This window comes from Phoca vitulina, unplaced genomic scaffold (assembly GCF_004348235.1).
Source record: "Phoca vitulina isolate PV1807 unplaced genomic scaffold, GSC_HSeal_1.0 scaffold53, whole genome shotgun sequence".
NCBI lineage: Eukaryota > Metazoa > Chordata > Mammalia > Carnivora > Phocidae > Phoca > Phoca vitulina.
This window is the reverse complement of record NW_022589756.1, coordinates 12660839-12682036: the sequence shown is the minus strand read 5'-3', so window position 1 is coordinate 12682036 and position 21198 is coordinate 12660839. Positions and strand designations below refer to the sequence as shown.

Below are 21198 nucleotides of genomic sequence, written 5' to 3'. Positions count from 1 at the left end.
TCAACTCTCCTTGCTTCCCATTTGCTGAACAACTCACTCTACTTGGGCTTCCATCTCACTGCTCCAATCAAACATCTCATGACCAACACTTTCTTATACTATTTAACCACTCAAAAATGTCTTTTTAATCAAAGTGGTCAAGAGGGATGATATAGCATAGTAGTTTGGACTTTGGGTGCCATGATGGCTGAATTTAAAAAAAAAAAATTTTTTTTCAGGGAGGACTTTTTTTTAAATCTTTTTAAAAATTTATTTGAGAAACAGAATGCATGCAAGCACAAGCAGGGGGGCGGCAGAGGGAGAGGAAGAAGCAGACTCCCTTCTGAGCAGGGAGCCTGATGCGGGGCTCGATCCCAGGACCCCGGGATCATGACCTGAGCTGAAGGCAGACGCTTAACTGACTGAGCCACCCAAGCGCCCCCCGAGTTCAAATTTTGAATCCACCACAATGAGCTATGTGACCTTTGAAGAAGTGCTGGCTACCAAGGTGTTTTTCTTCTGTGAACCAGAGCCATCATAGTAGCTGCTGAGTCTCCAATGAGCTAATTTACATAAAATACTTCAAGTAGCGCCTGGCACATAATAAACTCTACTATTTGCTATTATTTTATATAAATATTTTTCTTAAGAGGAAACATCCCCAAATCTTGTTTTATAGACTTATTTATCCACATTATATCTTTTTGTGAGAATGTACATTTTGAACTAAAATGCCACAAACCTGGTCCAGTGTCCTAACTTTCTTTGGTTTCTGAACCGTGGCAAACTGTGGGCTACTAATCCTAATTGAAGAGGATTTACAGAAGTACATTCATTTAAGATCTGTGTGTTTAGTACCTTTCAAGTACAAGGTATAGGGAAGTAGTCTTTAAAATATACTCTGTTAAGGGGCGCCTGGGTGGCTCAGTTGGTTAAGCATCTGCCTTCGGCTCAGGTCATGATCCCAGCGTCCCGGGATCGAGCCCCGTGTCGGGCTCCCTGCTCAGTGGGGAGCCTGCTTCTCCCTCTGCCTCTGTCCCTGCTTTTGTTCACTCACTCTCTCTCTCAAATAAATAAAATAATATATACTCTATTGAAACGTGTCAGACTAATGGGAAGACCCCTGGTGCAGTGGGAGAGTAGAAATTCATTGGCTGAACTGCTAGATCAGTGCCCGTCATCCAACTCCAAGGGACTTTTGCCAGTATTAGGACTACAGGACCAGCTGCTGTACTTAATTTGGGTTTTTAACATCTTGCAAATTAATACCTATATGCAGAGGGTCTTCATGTTAAAGGACTTAAGAACAACAACAAAACAAAGGATTGTGGCAATGAGACGGCAGTCTCCAAAGAAATGACATTTTGTTTAATATTGTGAGACATTTCTTATTAGTGTTTAAAAATGGAGGCCTGCTTCTCCCTCTCCCACTCCCACTCCCCCTGCTTGTGTTCCTGCTCTCGCTCTCTCTCTCTGTCAAATAAATAAATAAAATCTTTAAAAAAAAAATTGATACCTTATATTTAAAATTTAAGGTCAAGAATAGAGTTTTTATCTCTAAAACTCTCTATCTCTAAACCCTCTAAAACTTTTATCTCTAATACTCTAGACCCAGCATGGTGCAAAGTTCACTTACAGAATCCCAAAATGACTCTCTCTAAAATATAACATGTCTAGTTAGTTACAGGATTATGTTTATCATAACAATAGATTTAGAAAAAAATCAATAGGAGAAATTCTAGCCACAAAATAGAGAAATCGTTTCTACAACTGCTCAGGATAATACCACCAAATAGCCACTGACTGATGAGATAATTACAAAGAAAAATTTAAATACCTGAAAATTACATATGCAATTACAGAACATACAAGGAAGTCATTTAGAAAAATATAATTTCCATTTCCACATTTGTTCTCCCATCTTTAATATTCTTTCTGGCCATATTTGCAACAGATAGCTTTAATCTCTACATCCCATAGGATGTAAAAAAACTCCAAAAGGATTTTGTGCAAAAAACTGAAATCTGTTCGGACGGGAATTGTACTGGATCCCCAAACAGGTTTTCTTTTAAGTGGATAGAAGCCATACGAAATAGATTACAGAGAAGTACTAAAGAAATTCAACTTAGGAAAATAAATTGAGAATCTAAGCATACCAATCTTTGCATGATAAATTGTAGTTCAGCAGCTATGCCAAAAAGCAGGAATCTGAACCCCTCACATTTTCTTTACAATCAAGAAGGAAACCATGTACCCACCTTTCTGTTTTTAACTATCACATCTCTAAGACAAAGGAAAAGGGAGAACTAGTGAGAATCTGTTTATCTATATTGGTGCAGAAAGCTGACCAAAGTAATGGAGGCACTTCCTCATTATGTGATGTTCCACATAACAGAACACCTTATCTGATGCTGCTTTTTTTCCCCTAGGTATCATGTTTACCATTAACAAATCATGTTTTATTTATTTACCTATTTTATTTATTTTAAAGATTTATTTATTTATTTTAGAAAGAGAGAGAGAGCACGAGCAAGGAGGGGGAGGGGGAGAGGGGGAGAGGTGGAGGGAGAAGGAGGGGAAAGAATCCCAAGCAGACTCCCAGCTCAGCGGGGAGCCCTCCGCGGGAGTTGACTTCACCAGTCGAAGATCATGACCTGAGCTGAAATCAAGAGGCGGATGCTTAACCGACTGACACACCCAGGCACCCCCAAATCATGTTTTAAAGTGTGACATGACATAAAAAGTGGTCTAAGCCTTCCTAAAACCATGACATCTTCTATAATAAAAATCTTTCCAGAAAGGTAATTTTGTTTGTTAAGAATTAACTTTATTAATTCTTAGAAAGTGGCTTCTAAAGTTGCACCAAACTTCTCCTTCCTAAAAGTTCAGGCATTGCCTGTGCTGTGATCAAAAGAAACAAGAGATGGGCTTCTGTAGCCACTCAGTGAATCTCCCTCTGCAAACTGGAAGCTAGCTGCTCGAAGTGTGGTCCAAGGACCAGCACCACAATTTCAGGACCCCTCCCAGACCTACTGAGTCAGAATTTACATCTAAACAAAATCCCTAGGTAATATCTATGCATGTTAGATTCCAGAAGACTTATTCATTTCCTAATCTGGCTAGGAAGCCCTAAATCTTTTTATCCATTCCTCAAAAGGCCAACTTATCAATATTTCATCTTTCTTATTGATCCCTCTAGTCTGTGCCTTCTTAATAATTTTACGCCATAAGACAGCAAAATGGACACCATGAAGAACGTTGCCAGTACAAAACAAGAAATGTGGCTCGCATATTCCTAACAGCTGACATCTGACCAATAAAGATCCAGATACTGTAGGATCACCTAATCTATGACATACACTCATAACGGCAAAATAAAAGCTGCTGTTATTACTACTGCTAATTCTCACCACATTTTCCAAGTTATATATAGTTGTTCGACTATAAGTTGTAGGGACTTGGTAAGAGGTAAATGTGACATCATACAGCCAATAGTTTAGCACAATGCCTGTGACTTGGAAGTTGCTAAATATGTTAGGCCCCCTTCCTTGTAGCAGGAATACTTGCAGAGGGTGGTACCACGTGATTCTTTTTACTTTCAGCCTAGAGATGAAAGAAGGTGATGAATATTTTAGCTCACCTGAAATTTCTGCTCTCTTGTGACATTCCAGTCCAACTACCGTTCTTCAGGCCATGGGAGACCCAGTGCCTTGAAATTCAGTATCATGTTTCTGTTTAAAAAGTCTATGTCACGCTAACCATTTGGTTCTGCCATGCTGATAAGAGATACTGATGTACAGCTCTTCAGGTAGAAATTTTGCCTAGTTATATCCATATCCCCCTTTTCCTTTCTGTACATGCTCAATGTATGCTTGATTAAGTTGAATCTGTTACTTAAAGCGGTATCTTTAGGACATCCACCTTAACACAAACTACAAGCTAATTATATCAGCTTAGATGAAACATATAGCTCAAGTGAGTATGATACTGGGTTGATATTTAAGACATGCTAAAAAAAAAAAAATCTATGATTGTTTTCTTGAGACCCTAATGTTTTCAGAAAATAAGTTTTCTTATTTACGGTTTTTAATCTCAGTAAATAAGACCCTAATGGGATCTCTCACAAAATGCCCCTGAGTGCCTGTCTCAGAGACACAGAGAATGCTCCCAGTGAACACCAGGACCTCAGCAGCTGGGTATGTAGGCAGGTAGAGGCAGGATTAGCAGGCAGATTGCTTTTCCTGTGACAACTACTTCGTCCTTCCCACTGTTTGAAGCAACGAACTACATAAGAAGCACACTTGACTCTCACCGATGTCTTGTGCTCAGAGGACAGCTGTTGAATGACCCGCCTTAAACCAGACTTCATGCTGATCTGTTGTTGTTCCTCTCAACTATTTTTTTTTAATAGTTAAGGATGACTATGTCAACACGAGCACAGCTTTATATACTGTGTTGATAGACAGAAACTCCTAGAGAAGAGTCTAGGTTGTTAACAGTGCTCAGAACATCTTCCGGAGCTCCCAGCTGGCGCACACCCTTCCCTCAATACGCGGAGGAATCACTCTCCACTTGACTCCTGTTTGTTAAACTTATTAATTGCATTTGATACTTGGTCTGCGTCAGTGGTCATTACTCATTAACTTCTCTGCCCAAACCAGTGTTTCAACTTAAGGTTTTACTGACAGTGAAGGACTCCAGTGAATCTATGTAAGAGATCGTGAGGGAAGACTGGTGGAGTTCAACAGCACCCACAGCTAGTCCTTTAATAGAGGGACCAGTAGGGGGGAAATAGGAACAAATCTGAGGAAAGGAAGTTCGGAAAACACCTCTGGAAAACACAGAGGAAGCAAGCATTGGAAATATCTTTCCTAGATTTTGTCATTTATACCTCAATAAAGCTGGGGGAAAAATACTTTGACTCTGGTAACTCCTCAAAGACTTTTTTGGTCATCTGGCCTCTCCCAACAGGCAATGACTTCAAGGGTTTAAAACTGTTGGTAACATTTCTGAGGAAAATGTGAAGCCAGAGAGGTTCTCACTGATCTTTTTCTACTATTACAAAATCCCAAGTGTTTATCAAACTAATCTTATTGTGGGAAGAAGAGACGCTCTTGGGGATTGGACAGAATACAAGGCAATGCATCTTCATCCTCTTTGTGAGATGAAAGGACATTAGTGCCAAAGCCCGGGGTGGGAAGAGAGGTGGCAGGGCCTGCCCAGGTTGGCCAGTGACGACAAAGAAACAGTACAAAGGCATCAGGTATAGAGGTCAGGCATTATGGAGGAAGGGTACGTCTCTACAGAAGGATGAAGGCACCACATTAAACAGAATGGACAAAGATGAGCTACGTAACCATTATAAGTAGAGTTACCCTGCTGGTTGGGAGGAATGTCAGGTGGAGAAGCAGTCTGGAATGCCATGATATTCATTAAATTGTAAGAGTGCCAGAAAGGTAATTTGAAACCCAAACGATCTTATCACTGAATTTGTATTTATTCACTGTTTCATCTGCATGATTAGAGAAAGATCCACACACGGTTCCAAATGTTGATTCTGAAACAGGTAAGAAGAGAATGAATACCCAGGGGTGGGTAGTGTGATAAAGCAAGCTCTTAGCCAAGAAAGCAAAGTGGACGTCTAATTGTAATCCTTAAATTGCGCTTCTCAATGACGTGTTTTGACTTGTGACTTTGGTAACCTCCTCAGATGTTTTCAGGGCTTTACTCTGTGTGTCAAATGGGGCAAAAGCTTAAGATATCACTGAAGTTTAGTTATGTGGTCTTGAGATTAAAGCAGTGCCCAGAAGACCTGAAGATAACTAGCACATTTCACTGGTTTCATGGAGTTATAGGAAGTCAGTTTCTTTTACCTCACAGTTGGGCTAAACTACTCAGGGATGGAGAGCCAGATTAACAATCTCACGGACAGAAGAGTTAGATCACCTGGTGATTAAGACAGAAGAGGTCCTGTATCAGGTTGCTTGCACGGGAATTTCAGCTTTACTGCTGCCTTGCTGTGTAAGCTTGTGCAAGATACTCAAATTCTCCTACCTTGATTTCCTTCTCTATGAAATGGAGATTACAGAATCTACTTCATGGGGTGGTTGTATTAAATGAGGTAATATACACACGATGCTTAAAATAGTATTGTGTAAACAGTGAGTGCTCAATGAATGTTAAGTGTGATGACATCTTTAAATATTTTTATTGGCCAAAAGGCAGTAGTACATTGCATTTTTTAATTATGCTCTGAGGCAAGTAAGCCCCCCCCCCTTTTTTTAAGCCTCCTCTTATGGTACAGAATGTCTCAAACAGAGTCCAAAATTGATCTAGCCCTAAGGCTTCCAGACTTCCTGGGAATGAAAGAAATGCCTCCAGTGACAGAAGGGCAAGGGGCTCCCTGGACAGGGTTCATGCGTCTTCAATCCTTGTTAGCCCTTTAGCTTCAAGACACAACCCATGGGATTATCTCTTGATCACCACCCCACGTTTTTCTACATTTCTACTTTTATTAAGATATCAAATACTTCTTGTTAATTCTCCAAGCATTTATGTATTTTTTCCCTTATAATTTCATTTCAAAATGGTGCAGATATAGCCTTGGCAATTTGCCTCTAGGGTTTCAGACTCCCAGAATCTAAAATGTGGCTCTCTCTTGGGCCAAATATCTAAGCCTTGCCCATGCTCTCACCTTTTACCACATCCTCAAAATTGAAATGTTATCATTTATAAGTAGACGTAACATTAGGAAAAATAACCAAGTTACCCTCAAAAACTTGTAGAATTGGTTCTATAATAACTTTAGGGATGTCATTTTGTCTTTAAGCAACCCAGAAACCAAAATGCTAGTCTGTTTTTTGAGAACCTCTCAAGAAGGAGATTTCTAAGCCTCCCTTGGTTTGAAGAGTTTAAAGAGGATCACCTGACAATGAAGCCCAGAGGAAGGAGAAAGAACAAAGCTGAGAATCAGAGCTCTGATGTGGTCACAGGTGCTTGCACACCTGACCCCTGAAATACAACTGGAACTGGGAGGTGGGGCACAGGGGAGAGGCGGGGAACACCTGTTCTGAACACCTGTTCTGAAATTACGAAGTGACTGAAACCAGGTAATGTAAGGAAGTCTCCCTACTTTGGGACATGCAGAGTTTAGATGACTCACTGTCAATACTGGTCAGACTTCTAAAACTTCATAATTTCATTTGAACTACTGAAGAAGCACTGGTGATTTTTTTTTTCCCCTAGAATTTTAGAAGTCAAGTCATCTGGTTAAGTTGCTCCAAAAGTTTCTGCCAAAGATTTATAGCCACTATTGAGTAATATGGTACCGGGTGGTATTAAATCCTACTGCCCTGAATAAAACAGAGTTTGGATTACACGTTGTGGCAAAGACTGTTAGCTGTCTACTGGAATCCATTCTTTCCTTAGGCACAGAGCTAGATGACATTCTCAGACCCTCTTGTAGTTAGGTGAGCCATGAGGTCAAATTCTGTTCTGGAACCTGAACACAAGTGAGGCTGGGGGTAGAGGGGTTTAGAAAGGCAGCTTTGCCCCCCTACCCCGTGCTCTCTATTTCTGTTGCAGAGAAAGGAGTCCCCACCCCATCGTACCCCACCCCCACCAGCATAACTATGGAAGCTCCATGTCAAAGAGCTCAGCCAGCTAGTTTTCCCAATGACTGCATATAGAAGAGGCTCCTGGCAACAAGGATCTTGCCCGGGACTGATATATGAGTGAGAAATAAGCTTATACTATATTTAAGCCATTACATGTTTGGGTGTAAACTATCAATGCAGTTTAGCATTGAGGGGTGGCAGAATAGGTCACCCCAAAATGTGTCATTTTGGCATAAGAATTATTTGGAGCTAAAGGCACTTGAAAAACAGCAGGTACAAGAAGGGCACTCCGACCTCTCCTTTTCCTCCTGAAAGCAGGTGATAAAACTCCCATGTAAAATATGTCCTTCCTATACCAGTAGGAAAGAAACATTCTTATCACCAGAGATGGGGAGTTGAGGCCAATGGAAATCTGTACAGACCTTGTTAAAATAACTCTCATCTTCCTTTAGGACCCCTAAATATTTTAGTGGCTTTCCCACAATTACCTCTCTTTGTTCAACCTTGTTTATAAACGCTTAGGCCTAGCCGTTCTTGGGGCTTGGTTTTCCTATGGGGGCTCTCACATACACGTAAAAATCTATACCCTTTTTTCCTGTTCATCTGTCTTATGTCGATTTAATTCTCAGGCCCAGCCAGAGACCCTAAGAAACTATAGGTAAAGCCTGGCCTCCCCTACAACAGATCCCAACTACTATATATGCCATATTTTTAAATTATATACTCCTTCTAAAATCACATGGGAGTAGAGATACCGTGCTGTGTTTTAGCACTTTTTTACTTTGTCAAAGATGCTTTCATATGCATTACTGCTCAGTGCCACAGTAAGGGAGCTTAAAAAGTCACAATTTAAAGTAATAGAGGTAAACATATACTTCAAACTTCTGATATTATGCAATAGAAAATTCCATAGAGGCAGTAAAAACAAAACAAAACAAAGCAATTAAATGAATTTTCAATTCCCAACCTGAGTTGATAGTAAATATACTCAGAAGATTTACCTTTGTGGTCCAAATTACCAATAGGAAATTGTTATGAATGTCATACTTGTCCTTACCTGCTAAAGAGGACATATTGATAATGATGCCGCCTTCACCTCCGTTTTGCTTACTCATGTAATCCAAGCCAAGGTAGGTCCCACTGATAACAGAAACCTAAGCCAGAGGCATAAACAGGAAAAACAACATAGCCGTTATACTTTATAATATATCCCAGAGTGAAGCTTTTATGGCGATTGCAGACACCCAGGGAGATTTCTGCAAATACTATCACCGAAAGGCTTTCAAGCGGCTGCTTGCTTTTTTTTAAAGCGAGCCATTGACTAGCTTCTCTTTTGTTTGCCTACAGTTGCAGAGCTTCTCACATCTCTGCAAAACTTCACTTAGTTGCCCAATCTGAGACTTTATGAAAAAAAGTTGTATTCCTACAGTGTTTGTCACTTGACCTCAAATCTCGGCATCTTCGAGAATTATACATGCAGTATTCTTTTTCTTCTCTAAATATTGGGTAAAAACTTATTTACCCTTCTTAGCATATGGTTCTCAGATCCAGGTTAATTCTCTTGGATCTTGGAATATATAATAGTGGAAACCCTTGATTTCCTACACGGTTTTCATGTCCTTTTTTTTTTTTTATTTCTAATAAAAAGTCTATTTGGCATTTGTATCTACTTCTTCCCCAAGTAACTCATGAGGAAGGTGATCTCCCCAGGTTTAGTGTGGACACTGATTAATTTCGTTCAGTCACAGAAATCCCATTCTCTTTGCTAGTGACTGGTTTAGGAGCCCACATGTGACCCATTTCCAGCCAGTGAGACCTGAGGAGCAGTCAGCTAGAGGGGGTCCTGGTCAGGGAAGGGCAGTGGAAGAGGATGTGGCCGAAAAGACTGTTGCTTTTAAGAAAACCAGAAAGAAATGATTACATTAGTCCTTTTCCATCCCTCTGTATGGGCGTGGTGGCTGGAATACACAGTTACACTGCTAGTACCCTTAAGATGAAAGCTCCGCGAAGGAAGGCAGACTGGAGAGATGAAAAGAAACTGGGTTCTGGGATCACTGTGTGGCAGTATCTAGCTCTCATGACCTCTGTGTTGTGTGAGATCACATAATTCTCTTCCTCAGTTTCAGGACCCCGACTTTTCGGTCAGTTGGACACAGGGTCTGCTGTACTATCTGTCACTTAATCTTGTTCATCACTCTCGCACTGTCTTTTTGAGACTTTACTCTGATTGGTTACTCACCTCCCTGCGTAGGCAACTTTTTTGTTGTATTCTTTTTTTTTTTTTTAAGATTTTATTTGTTTATTTGTCAGAGAGAGAGAGAGAGAGCACAAGCAGGGGGAGCGGCAGGCAGAGCGAGAAGCTGAGCAAGGAGCCTGATGCGAGGCTCGATCCCAGGACGCTGGGACCATGACCTGAGCCGAAGGCAGATGCTTAACCGACTGAGCCGCCCAGGCGTCCCTGTTGTATTCTAACATTGGAGAATTTGCCACTACCAAAAACAACCTGTGGTACAAAACTTCTACTTGAAGCCTTATTTTCCCTTTTAGATTTCAGAACTCCTCTCCCTTCCAACTCAGACTTTGAGAAGGTGAACATTTTCTTTTGATATCTTAATTCCTACTTTTTGCATTCTTTACAATACTGCAAAGAAAATGACACAACAGTAATGAGTCTGAAACTGAGAGCATATAGTGGTGGTTACCTTCTTTTTATTTTAAAAAGTCCATTTGGAGTTTTCTTGACACACATTCAACGTTGCCACTCTACCTAATAGTAGTTCTAGAACAAAAAAGTAAATTGAAGATTCTATTCACTTAAGCCATGTGTCAGTTTGATATTAAGCAGGCTTAGGGAGAATGAGGAAAATCTCCACATGATTCCCTTTACAAAGAAAAAATACAAAACATTAAATGGTTTATATAAGAAGGAAAAAATGTACATGGCTGAAATAACTGAAGTCAGTTAGATTCTGGTAGTTTCTGCCTAAGTCTCTAGCAAGTCTGGACAGAATTTCTGTTTACGCATATTGGCGCTATGCTTTTATTCTCAGGTATTTATAGCTTTGCTGACACCCTGCTTTTGTGTTTTCAACATCTACTAGATGCAGCCAGATAGAAAGTTTGGGAATATTTAAGCTTTAATTTTTTAAAAAAGGAAGATTTATTTCCAGGTCTTTGGTGGAGGAGGATAAAAGATTATTTTCCCATCTATTACCAAGTTAAGAACTGAGGAACTTTTCAAATGAAAGTGTTCTTGGAATAAATCTACAAAACAGGGTTTAATGCTTTGGCTGGGGCATATGTCGTCCTCTCCTACAACAATCTCTTCCTTATCCCAGGTAATAGATGCAAGGAAATGTTAAGAAACCACAGAATAAAATGTTTTTGTTAATATTCTATTTCTTGTCTCTTGGCAATATTTATGTATCACATAGAGTGGGTCACTAAAATATCAAGCATCTAGGGGAAGAAAATGAAAATTATAGACGTATTCTAGCTACAAACACAGAATAGCAGGGATCTATAGTATTATTTTAGTCTATCACAAAGGTACTCTCAATTTTGTATTTGACCTTCAAAAGATGGTGTACTCAACTCTCAAAAAAGAAAAAGAAAATCCCATGGCTAATTTCACATAGTGCAAGTAAAAATCCACTTACTGACAAAATGATCTAATTAACACATGCTTACTCAATAGTTTTGGTTATGAATAATTTTTATATGTAATACCAAAATTATAACTGTGCTGTATTCCAAATCTTAAATTAGTTTTTTCCACAGATTAAAGTACCTTGTAAGTTAAAAACCACTCATAAATTCCCCTGTCCTGGGAATAATTCTTAAGTAGCAAAGATAAATGGATAAATGGTAATAGCATATTTGTTTAACTCTTATCAGGCATCATGTCTTCTTACTGTATATATGTAATATAATATATATTATTATATATAATATACAATATGTTATATATCATATATATTTCCATAACCTATATACAAAAAGCACACATGCATGTATTCCTTACTGAAATTTCCTAATCTATCATTTTCCTTATCTTATCTTCCTCCCCTCTGAGGTTCCTTTTAGTTTCTGGTTCTTGTGCTACACTCTAATTTTAAAAATCCTGTCATCTAAATTATGAAACGTTGCCTTTCAGGTTTCTTGTCTTTTCTCCAGCCCAATTCTCGAGGAGTACTAATATAGAGGACCACTTTTTTTTTCTGAAATCCTTTTCTATCTTTTGTTTCTCTGTGTTCAGTCTTTTTCCATTTTTGCTTGTTTATGTGATGAATATTATTGTATTCCACCTTGCGAAGCTACTTAAAATTTAGCAAGTTCTGCCTAACCATAACAGTTCAACTAGATCTTTAAATATTACGGAGTAGGAGTAACAAAACAGAGAGAAGTTACTAATTTAATTTGTAATCAACATCCTTGGGAGCCAAGAAAAGGGCGTACATTTGACAACATTTCTACCCATCTCCACAACTCTTCCTTAGAGGCAGAGTAGGGCAGAAGAATCCACTTCATATAGAAATGAGATTGTGAGAATGACGAAAATGTAAGTTTTGACATTCTGGATGAGAAATGTAATTTATTGAGTGATACTATGTAGTAGCACTATGCTGGATACTTCATGTAAGTTAGGGTTTATTTAAGCTTAACCATTCTTCCAGGTAAGGAAATTATCTTCATCCTTTTACAACTGGGAAATTCAAGACCAGAGAAATGAAATAAAAATTCATGAATTCTAAATTCAGGACTGTCATCTAGTTTTGATGGAATCTAAATGTATATCCTTACCAGTGCAAATCTTTAGTGAACCCTTGTATTTCTGAAAAAAATAATCAACCACAATAAGCCATCTATTTTTTTAGTTTTTATTTGAGTACACTAAGGGATTCAATATGTTATTTACATGTCCAAATTAGATTATAAATCCCACCTGAATGAGAATGAATTATTTAGGCTTATTAAAGATCAGAAAGTAAAAAAAGTATATTACAGAATGGCCTTATCAATATTCAAAGTTAAGTCTACCTCCACCCGCCCAGTTGCCAGAGGAACCTTTGACAGCTATTCAAAGATTCAGTCTTTCCTGAACATTCCTAATGAGCTCTGGGTAGCTATAAATAAAGCTACTGCAGTTGGTTTCAGACTAAGGAGGAAGCACAGAATAGCCTAATGGAAACAAAAGAATGGGAAGAGGTTTAATGTATCTCTTGTGTGGGAAGAATGGTGAGATCTGCTGAGTTAAGGATAAGGAAATGGCAAGTTTGGTAAGGAGTAAAAGTAGGACAGATGATACAGCTTGGCAGCACTGATGGATTTGGAAATAATCCAAACATTGTATTAAAATACAAAAATGAATATCCATGTATGTAAAATATCATAGAATGGCAGTTTATGTATCCAATAAATATAAATTGAACATCTACTCTGTACACAAAACAAAAATTTTATGCCTTGAAAGAGCTTATAGCATACTGGCATAAATTGCACAGGTATAAAAATAATTCTAATATAATTTTAAAATTTGTAAGCCCTATAAGAATGGTATCATTATGATATACAAGATTCCAGAAGAGGAAGAAATATGTGGTGAGGTCCTTTAACTAGGTGGTTACTCTGATAGGGACAGGAACATAGAAGAACATGCATGGCATCATAAAAGGAGGCAAATTACATCCAGAGTATAAAAAATATATAAACCAAACACAAATATTTGCATTATACTAACAGAGATAATCAAGTTGGAAGGATAGTGATAGGTCAGACTCTAATCTACTCTTGAACTGAACTGGGTGTTGCAGGGAGGAGGGGATCTACTCTTGAACTGAACTGGGTGTTGCAGGGAGGAGGGGGAAGTAACATGTTTTCAACTTATATATAAAAGTTATAGCTTGCTCTCTAGATGTAAAATTAAATAAATGTCATTAGTTCCTGGAGTTAAGCTAAGGAGTGGCCTACGTCAGCAGAGTCCAAAGAAAAATAAAGGCCAGATAATTTCAATGAGGAAGGATCTAAGAGAGTGAGTTGTAACCAAAGGAGTCAAATAAAATTCTCCTGGTCTTCTAGAATTTTCTATTTGCAGATAATGTAAGAATTTCTAGCCTGCAGCAAGTGTTTACTCGCCCAGGCCATGTGAAAGCAAACATGCCCTCTCAGCCAGCCTGGCGAAAATTGATAATTGATAATTCTAATCCTATTACCTTTGTGATAATCTCGTCATTATTTTTATGTTCTTTGTATTAACTCTAATCATTGCACAGTTTTCTGAGAGCTGATTTCTGTCTTTTTTTTTTTTTTAAAGATTTTATTTATTTATTTCAGAGGGAGAGAGAGAGCATGAGTGCAGAGAGGGGCAGTGGGAGGGGGAGAAGCAGACTCCCCGCTGAGCAGGGAGCCCAATGCGGGGCTGGATCCCAGGACCCTGGGATCATGACCTAAGCCTAAGGCAGATGCTTAACTGCTTAACCGACTGAGCCACATAGGTGTCCTGACAGCTGATTTCTTAGAGAAAAGACACAGTAGGTGTCCATTATGAATGCAATGAATATAAGAACTTTATAACCTAGTGATCTTTGTCTATAAAATATCTGTAGATATTACTGAGGAAACTATTAAAAATACCAGTAGTGAGAAAATTGCTGTGTGATTTGTGCTTTTTCACTAGCAGAGCTTGATGCAAAGAAATTCTCGTCACTTTATGTGGTTGTGGAAAGTGCCATTAAGTTTATAAAAATATATTCTTAAATATTCCTGAAGTTCTCAATTGGTTATACATTCATTTTTTTCCCATCTGGCAACCAAAGGATGCAATGAAATATGGTTCATAATAAGTCAGGGACAACCACCAAAGATTAATAAAATGTATAATTTTCAGGGCGCTTGGGTGGCTCAGTCGGTTAAGCATCTGCCTTTGGCTCAGGTCATGATCCCAGGGTCCTGGGATCCAGCCCTGAGTCAGGCTCCCTGCTCAGGGGGAGTCTGCTTCTTCCTCTCCCTCTCCCCCCACCAACTCCTGTGCATGATCTCAAATAAATAAAATCTTAAATAAATAAAATCTTAAAAAAATGAATAAATTTTTATTTATTGCTCTCTCTCAAATAGCATCTTAAAAAAAATAAATAAAATGTACAATTTTCTTACCAGCATAGAAGAATTAAAGGTATCCAGTGGAATTTAAGAAAGGAATGGAAAAAGGTCAAAAGCAAAAAAAAAAAAAAAAAAAACTTAGTAAATTCAAAATATGAACTAAAGCCTGGGTGGCTCAGTCGGTTAAGCATTCGGCTCATGATTTCAGCTCAGGTCATGATCTCACGGGTCGTGAGATTAAGGCCTACATCGGGCTCTGCACTCAGCAGGGAGTTTGCTTCTCTTTCTCTCTCCCTCTCCTGCTGCCTCTCTCTCTACTCACTCTCTTTCTAAAATAAATCTTTAAAAAATTAATTAAAAAATAAAATATGAACAAAAATATAAGACATAAATCCCAATAAAGGGTAATGATAAATATAAGTGGCTTAAATTCACAAATATAAAATGCAGATATGCTCAGATGTGACTTAAAAAGCTCACGCTATACTGTCAGCAAGAGACAAATTTAACATAAATGTTGACAGGTCAGGTCTCTAAACACACACACATATCCCAGAAAAACTTCAGGGGAAACTTGACATATAAATTTTAAAGTTATTTTGAAATCTGATGCTATCTAGGAACACTTGAGACAAATTTTATTATTTTATTATTTTTTAAGATTTTTATTTATTTGACAGAGAGAGGGAGTGAGTGAGAGAGAGAGAGAGCACAAGCAGGGGGAGAGGGAGAAGCAAACTCTCCACTGGGCAGGGAGCCCAGCGTGGGGCTTGATTCCCAGGACACTGGAATCAGGACCTGAGCCAAAGGCAGATGTTTAACCGACTGAGCCACCCAGGTGCCCTGAGACAAATTTTAAAAAGAACTGGAAGGAACACCTTTCATTCTCGATTAAAGGACTTCAGGCATCTGTCAAGTTTGGGGAGAAACTCTGTACCCTTATCAAAGTGATTCAACTCTTTCGTGAGGTAGTGTAATTCTCATTACTCCCATAAAGTTATTACAGTTAAGAAATCATTCATGGGAATGTAGATTCAAGTCAAACATTTATTGACTAAGCACTATCTTCAAGATATTGTGTTGATTACTGAGAAAGAAAGAAAGAAAAAACATAACACATCCTGTTTTTAAGGAGTTTATCATCTCCCGGGAGGATATCATGAAGTAGGGGGCCACTCCCTGTATGTTTATACACACAAGTGGTCCTTCTGTACTTGACACATACCTGCTTTGCAAGACTAGTAGAATGACCTTACCAAGGGCAGGGTGACCCCATGCAGAGCCTAGCTCTTACAGTTTCCTTTGGCTAAGATTTAAGTTTTACTAAACCCCAAGATCTTATGTGAAGTGTGTTTATAAAATGGGATAACCAACAAACTTGTGATATGGAGGCTAAAAAAGAAATTTTATTTCCTAATTCTACAGTTTTGTAATTTAAGAGCTAAATGATCATCAAACATTGTAGAAATTATACATAAACACACACACACACACACACACACCCCGACTCTCAGGATAAAAATCCTAATAATTACAAAGTCCAACAGTCACTTCAGCCTTGCTTTCTGTTACATTTCTGGAATTAAATTAAGACTTAGTTTTTAAATAAACAGGTTAAGCCAGGATTGACAAATATTTTTCTGTAAAGGGCCAGACGGTAAATAGCTCAGTCAGTGCACATCGTAGGGTCGTTGTCACGATTCAACTCTGCTGCTACAGCAAAAAGTAGCCACAGGTAATATGCAGATGCATGACTGGAGCTGTGCTCTAGTAAAACCCTAGACACTGAAATTTGAATTCCATATATTGATATATTTCATATTCTTTTTACATTTTTTCAACCATTAAAAAATGTAAGACCCGTTTTTAGCTTGTAAGTCACACAAAACAGGTGGCAGGCTAGTTTCACCTGTGGACCATAGTTTGCTAACTCCTAAGTTATGCCATAAACTATGAGTTTTTTCATATTTCCTTTTAAGATTTTTAAGACAGAATTATTTGCATAATTAGAAGCCTCAAATGTCTTCCCATTTGTAAAAGGAAATGCTTTTTTCTAGCTTTCTGTAACGTCCCTTTTTCTAGGTTATAGGTCATTATATTGATTCCGTGAATGTAAGAACCTTTTCTTCTTTAAAAGCATCAGTTTATTAAATAAGTTTAGACAATAAACGTGGCGAAAATAGCTTACCAAATTAATTTGCACAGTTTTTTCCCAGTTTTTCTCATTATTCACGCCAGCATTATTGACCAAAATGTCCAATCTTCCGAAGTGGTCTACAACTTTTCTAAAGGTATCTAAGTAAAAAAAAGAAGACATTATAGATACAGTCTTGTATTCCATGGGTACATTTCAATCCTACCCTGTGCCCTGAAATTAATTTTCATTTATCTACTTTTATAATGAAAATTATACTCTTAGACTGCGACTTAACGCCTTGCTTCTCAGAGCGTGGTTTGCGAGCCAGCAGCCTCAAGAGCATTACCGCGAAACTTGTTAGAAATGCATAATCTCGGGCGCCTGGGTGGCTCGGCTGGTTGGACATCTGCCTCTTGGTTTGGGTTCAGGTCATGTGAGATTGAGCCCCACTGGGGATTCTGCACTCAGGGGGGGTCTGATGGAAGATTCTCTCCCTCCGCCGCTCCCCCCACTCGTGCACGCTCGCACACTCTAAAATTCTGTCCTTAAGAAATTACTGAAGTTCTGTGGCTTAGACTATGACAAACATCCTTTTTTAATAAGCCATATTATCTTCATAAAGTGTATATTAAACACAAGTCATCTTGTGTATTCAGATCCATTATGATCATTTCAGGAAGTCTCATACTCCAGCAAGTAAAAGTGTACTTTTCATTCAGTTGATCTGGATACTGTAACTTCAATATCTACTATTCATTCTTTTCTTTTTGTCACTATTATTGCTACTTTGTATTACTAGTTTGTGTAAAAACTATGTTCAACCAGGGTAAAGTCTGCATAGATCCTGAGGCCTGAAGTTCATTCATTACATTGTCCAACCACATACCCAGTCCAGGCCTTGCAAACCCTCCTTAGCCAGTTCATACTTGGTTTTACCACTTTTGTATCAGGAAACACATTATTTTTCAAAGCAGCCTTTGACAAGAGTTCTATAGATTTAAACTGTTTCCTTGGGCCCTTTACTATTGGTTCTAGCTCTGTTACTTGAGACTATAGATAACATTCATGGCTGTTCTTCCAAATGACAGAAATGTATTCTCTGGTCTTAGGGCCAATATATGAGTTCCTTGAAAACAGTAAATCCACACAAACTTTATTTTAATTGAATAAAATCTAGAATTATTAACAACCACCATATTGAAGACAGCATGGATTCATCAGTTCCCAAATGGATAAATTACTATGCAAGTTAATTGCCAAAAATATTGCAAAAGCCATTATTTACAGTACTCTACCATACTGGAATAGAAAACAACAAAATAAAAACTGTTTACTTTTTCATGGAATTTTTAAACTGCTTAAAATCTCAAATTGATTCCAGAAAGGTCCTCTAGCAGAAAACATCTAAGGAATAATTTTTTTTTTTTTTTGCATTCCACCTGAAACATGTTCTACTTTTCAAAACTCACATCCATCGTATAGGAAATTAGGTTGTTAAGTACATAAGTCTAATTGCTTTTTAAATTTTCTTTCCTCATTCTGGTCTCTGCTGCATTCCTTATCCTCTGCCCTTATCAATATCTAATACATCATCTTCTCTCTGGCCTATACTGAATTTTGGGCTCAAATGGCTTACAATTAAGCTCTTGCTGACATTTAGAAGCTTGGGGAACTCTATGATTTACCCAAACTCTCCATGTTGTATTTTTTTCATTTGTAATATGAATTATGTCTAGATCATCTCTAAGAAACTTTTCACTTCCGTATTTATGTGATTTCAAAGAAGTCTCTCTTGGCCACAGCCTAAACAGTTTCAAAAGCTGTAGATGGCATTAAATCCTGAAATTGTTAGAGTCAAGGCCATGTCTTCCTTAAATGCAAATAAATGCTGATGTTCAGACAACATGTGGATTTCTCATGACCAACATGCCTTCTTCTGGTCACCCATTATGTGTCTGAGTTTCCTCCTCCACAATCACTTATCCTTAAGGAATGTGTTTACAGCCAAGATACTAATTTTAAATACTGGGAAGCAAAACAATTAAGGTTAAATGTCACATGTGAAACTACATAAATTCAGGCAGAAATAGCTTTCAGATGATCTATACTGTTTCCTATTTCATCAGCATGGATGTTGGGATTTGGCATGACTTTATCCTTGATCCAAAATACCATGCACAATCAACAGAACTTTGTCCTCTGGCAAAATATGTTCCACTAGCACTGTGGTTCACAGATCTCTTCTAGTTGTGCTTGTAATTCATGTTATAGGTCTTTATTAGCATTTTCAGATTTAATTACATAATTTCCTTTAAAACAATTTCCTTTAGCTGTGGGGGAACACTCCCTTCTAAGGTACCACTCCATCTTTACCCTCTTACAGAATATCCCAACATTTCAAAGAAATTCACATGTTCAGTGTTCGTTTAAGAACAGGAGTACTAGAATGACTTTTATGGAAGATTTTTGGTGCCTTCATTAAAGATGTGCCTAACAATTTAGTCTTCCAATAAAACTTTGTGAAATACATGTATTTTATTTTTCTACTTTTTTTCCAGAAAAAGGTGTTTTTTTTTTTATGCGAATCTATCAGGCCTCCATATGACCAAATCTGTTTATTGTACACACCAATATTGTCCTTGATATCTCACAAGTAGATATTTCTATTTTAAGGGAGTAGACCGGAAACAGGAAAGTGTTGAGGAAAGTCTGATAGAAATTTTTCTTCTGCAATTCTAACACTGCAGTACAGCTATTATTATTTTTAAAGTACCATTTCAGAGGGGAAAAACCAGAGAGAACATTTGGTTGAAAGCATCTAGCATGTCTGTGATGATGATCCTTGATCTTGCATTCTAGTATGTTTAAAAGGAAACATTGCCACATTTGGTCGTCGTTGGACTCTGCATCTTCCAGCGTTCTGGGAGAAGTTGTTTGCCACAGTCCCTTAGCCTACTTCCAACTTTCCAAGTTCCATCTGCAACTTCAGTCACTTAATACTTACTGCAGCAGCACGGTCTTTGATTACACAAAGGAATTTTGATTACATTATGTGCTGCCAAATGACTAAAATAAAAGATTACTCAAGCAGTCTCGGTTTTCCCCCCTTGGTCTTTATAGCTATCGGGATGTGGGTAGGAAACCTAACAGTCCAAGCTATCTACTGGAGCTTCTAAGTGGCTGCTCTCCAGGAGGCAGCCGATCTGCCTGCACCGAGGCTGGCTCTCTGGCCCAGGCTGCCTTCAGGTCGTTGCTTGTTCAAGGCATGTTCCGATGGATGGATCGGATTTGATGGATCGATTCCCCCTCTCTTACCTCTCAGTTGTTCCTGGTCCGCCACATCGCACTGGATGAAGAAAGTCTTCTGAGGTTCAAATTGCTCATCCAAGGCAGCTTTACACTTGACACCTGCTTCAAGATTCCAATCGACCAGCGCTACCTATAGACAAGAGGAGAGGCATCGAGGTCCTGAGCAGCTTGTGAAACAGACGAACAGTAAATAAACACCAGGACGCTCCCCTCTTGGACCTCAGATTCTGCAGTTAAAGTTGGGGGTCTCTCCCCAGCAGCTTCGGAGGTCTGCTCGAGACGGTCAGCCTCAGCAGCTTTTGAAAGCGGCAAGGTGGGCAGCCCGGGGCGCGGCGCCCTGGCTCCCCGGGGAGTCATGTGGCTGGGTGGGGGGACGAGGGTCGGGGTGGGAAGACAAGTTTCCGCGGCCGGGCGCCACGCTTACCTTGGCGCCCTTGTGCAGGAGCGCCTCCGCAAAGGCTCTGCCGATGCCCTGCGCCGCGCCGGTCACCAGCGCCACTTTGCCGTTCACGTGCATGGTGCGGCCGCTGCTCCGGGGCGGTGGGCGAGCTCGGCGTCTCGGCGCGGCCGCAGCTTTTATGGCCCCCTGCGCGCGCGCGTGCAGCCAGCCCTGCCGGGCGCTCTCCTGCGAGTGGGCGGGGATGAAACTGTCAAGCCCGCTCCGGGGAACCCACTGCTGTGTCACCTGGCCCTGAGCGCTCCGAGAAGCCAAGCTTCGCGATCTTTGCCTTCCTGACTCGCAGCCCGGGTCAGAGCCTCCCCTTGGCCTCTGACTGAGCGGCTGGCAGGGCTCTGACAGGAAAAACAAAACAAAACAAAACAAAACAAAAAAGATTACCTTCAGTGCGCTAAAGACCACCGGGATAAGAGGAGGGCAGAGGAGGGGCTCGGGAGCTTGGTTTCCTCCTCCTACCCAGAACATCCTCCCCTCTCTCGCCCCCCCCCCGCCCCCACAATAAGAAACAAAAACAAGCAAACAGAGCAAAATCTTAGGGGTGTTGCTCTTTGTCTCAATCTAAGTTTACATCTGAATTCCCATGTCTCGGCGATCCGAGTGTC

General features: G+C 39.4%; 1 protein-coding gene across 1 annotated transcript in view; it reads right to left on the bottom strand.

Annotated features, from left to right (window-relative positions):
- The window catches only part of HPGD (15-hydroxyprostaglandin dehydrogenase), a 31218-nt gene extending 10231 nt beyond the window's left edge, over nt 1-20987 (bottom strand). Inside the window, exons 1-4 of the mRNA XM_032389099.1 lie at nt 20564-20987; nt 20146-20269; nt 16882-16988; nt 8653-8749 (exon numbers count right to left, since the gene is read on the bottom strand). Of these exons, the coding sequence (XP_032244990.1) occupies nt 8653-8749; nt 16882-16988; nt 20146-20269; nt 20564-20656 (421 nt within the window). The 5' untranslated portion in view covers nt 20657-20987. The remainder of the gene's footprint in view (nt 1-8652; nt 8750-16881; nt 16989-20145; nt 20270-20563) is intronic.
- Between the last annotated feature and the right edge of the window lie 211 nt (nt 20988-21198).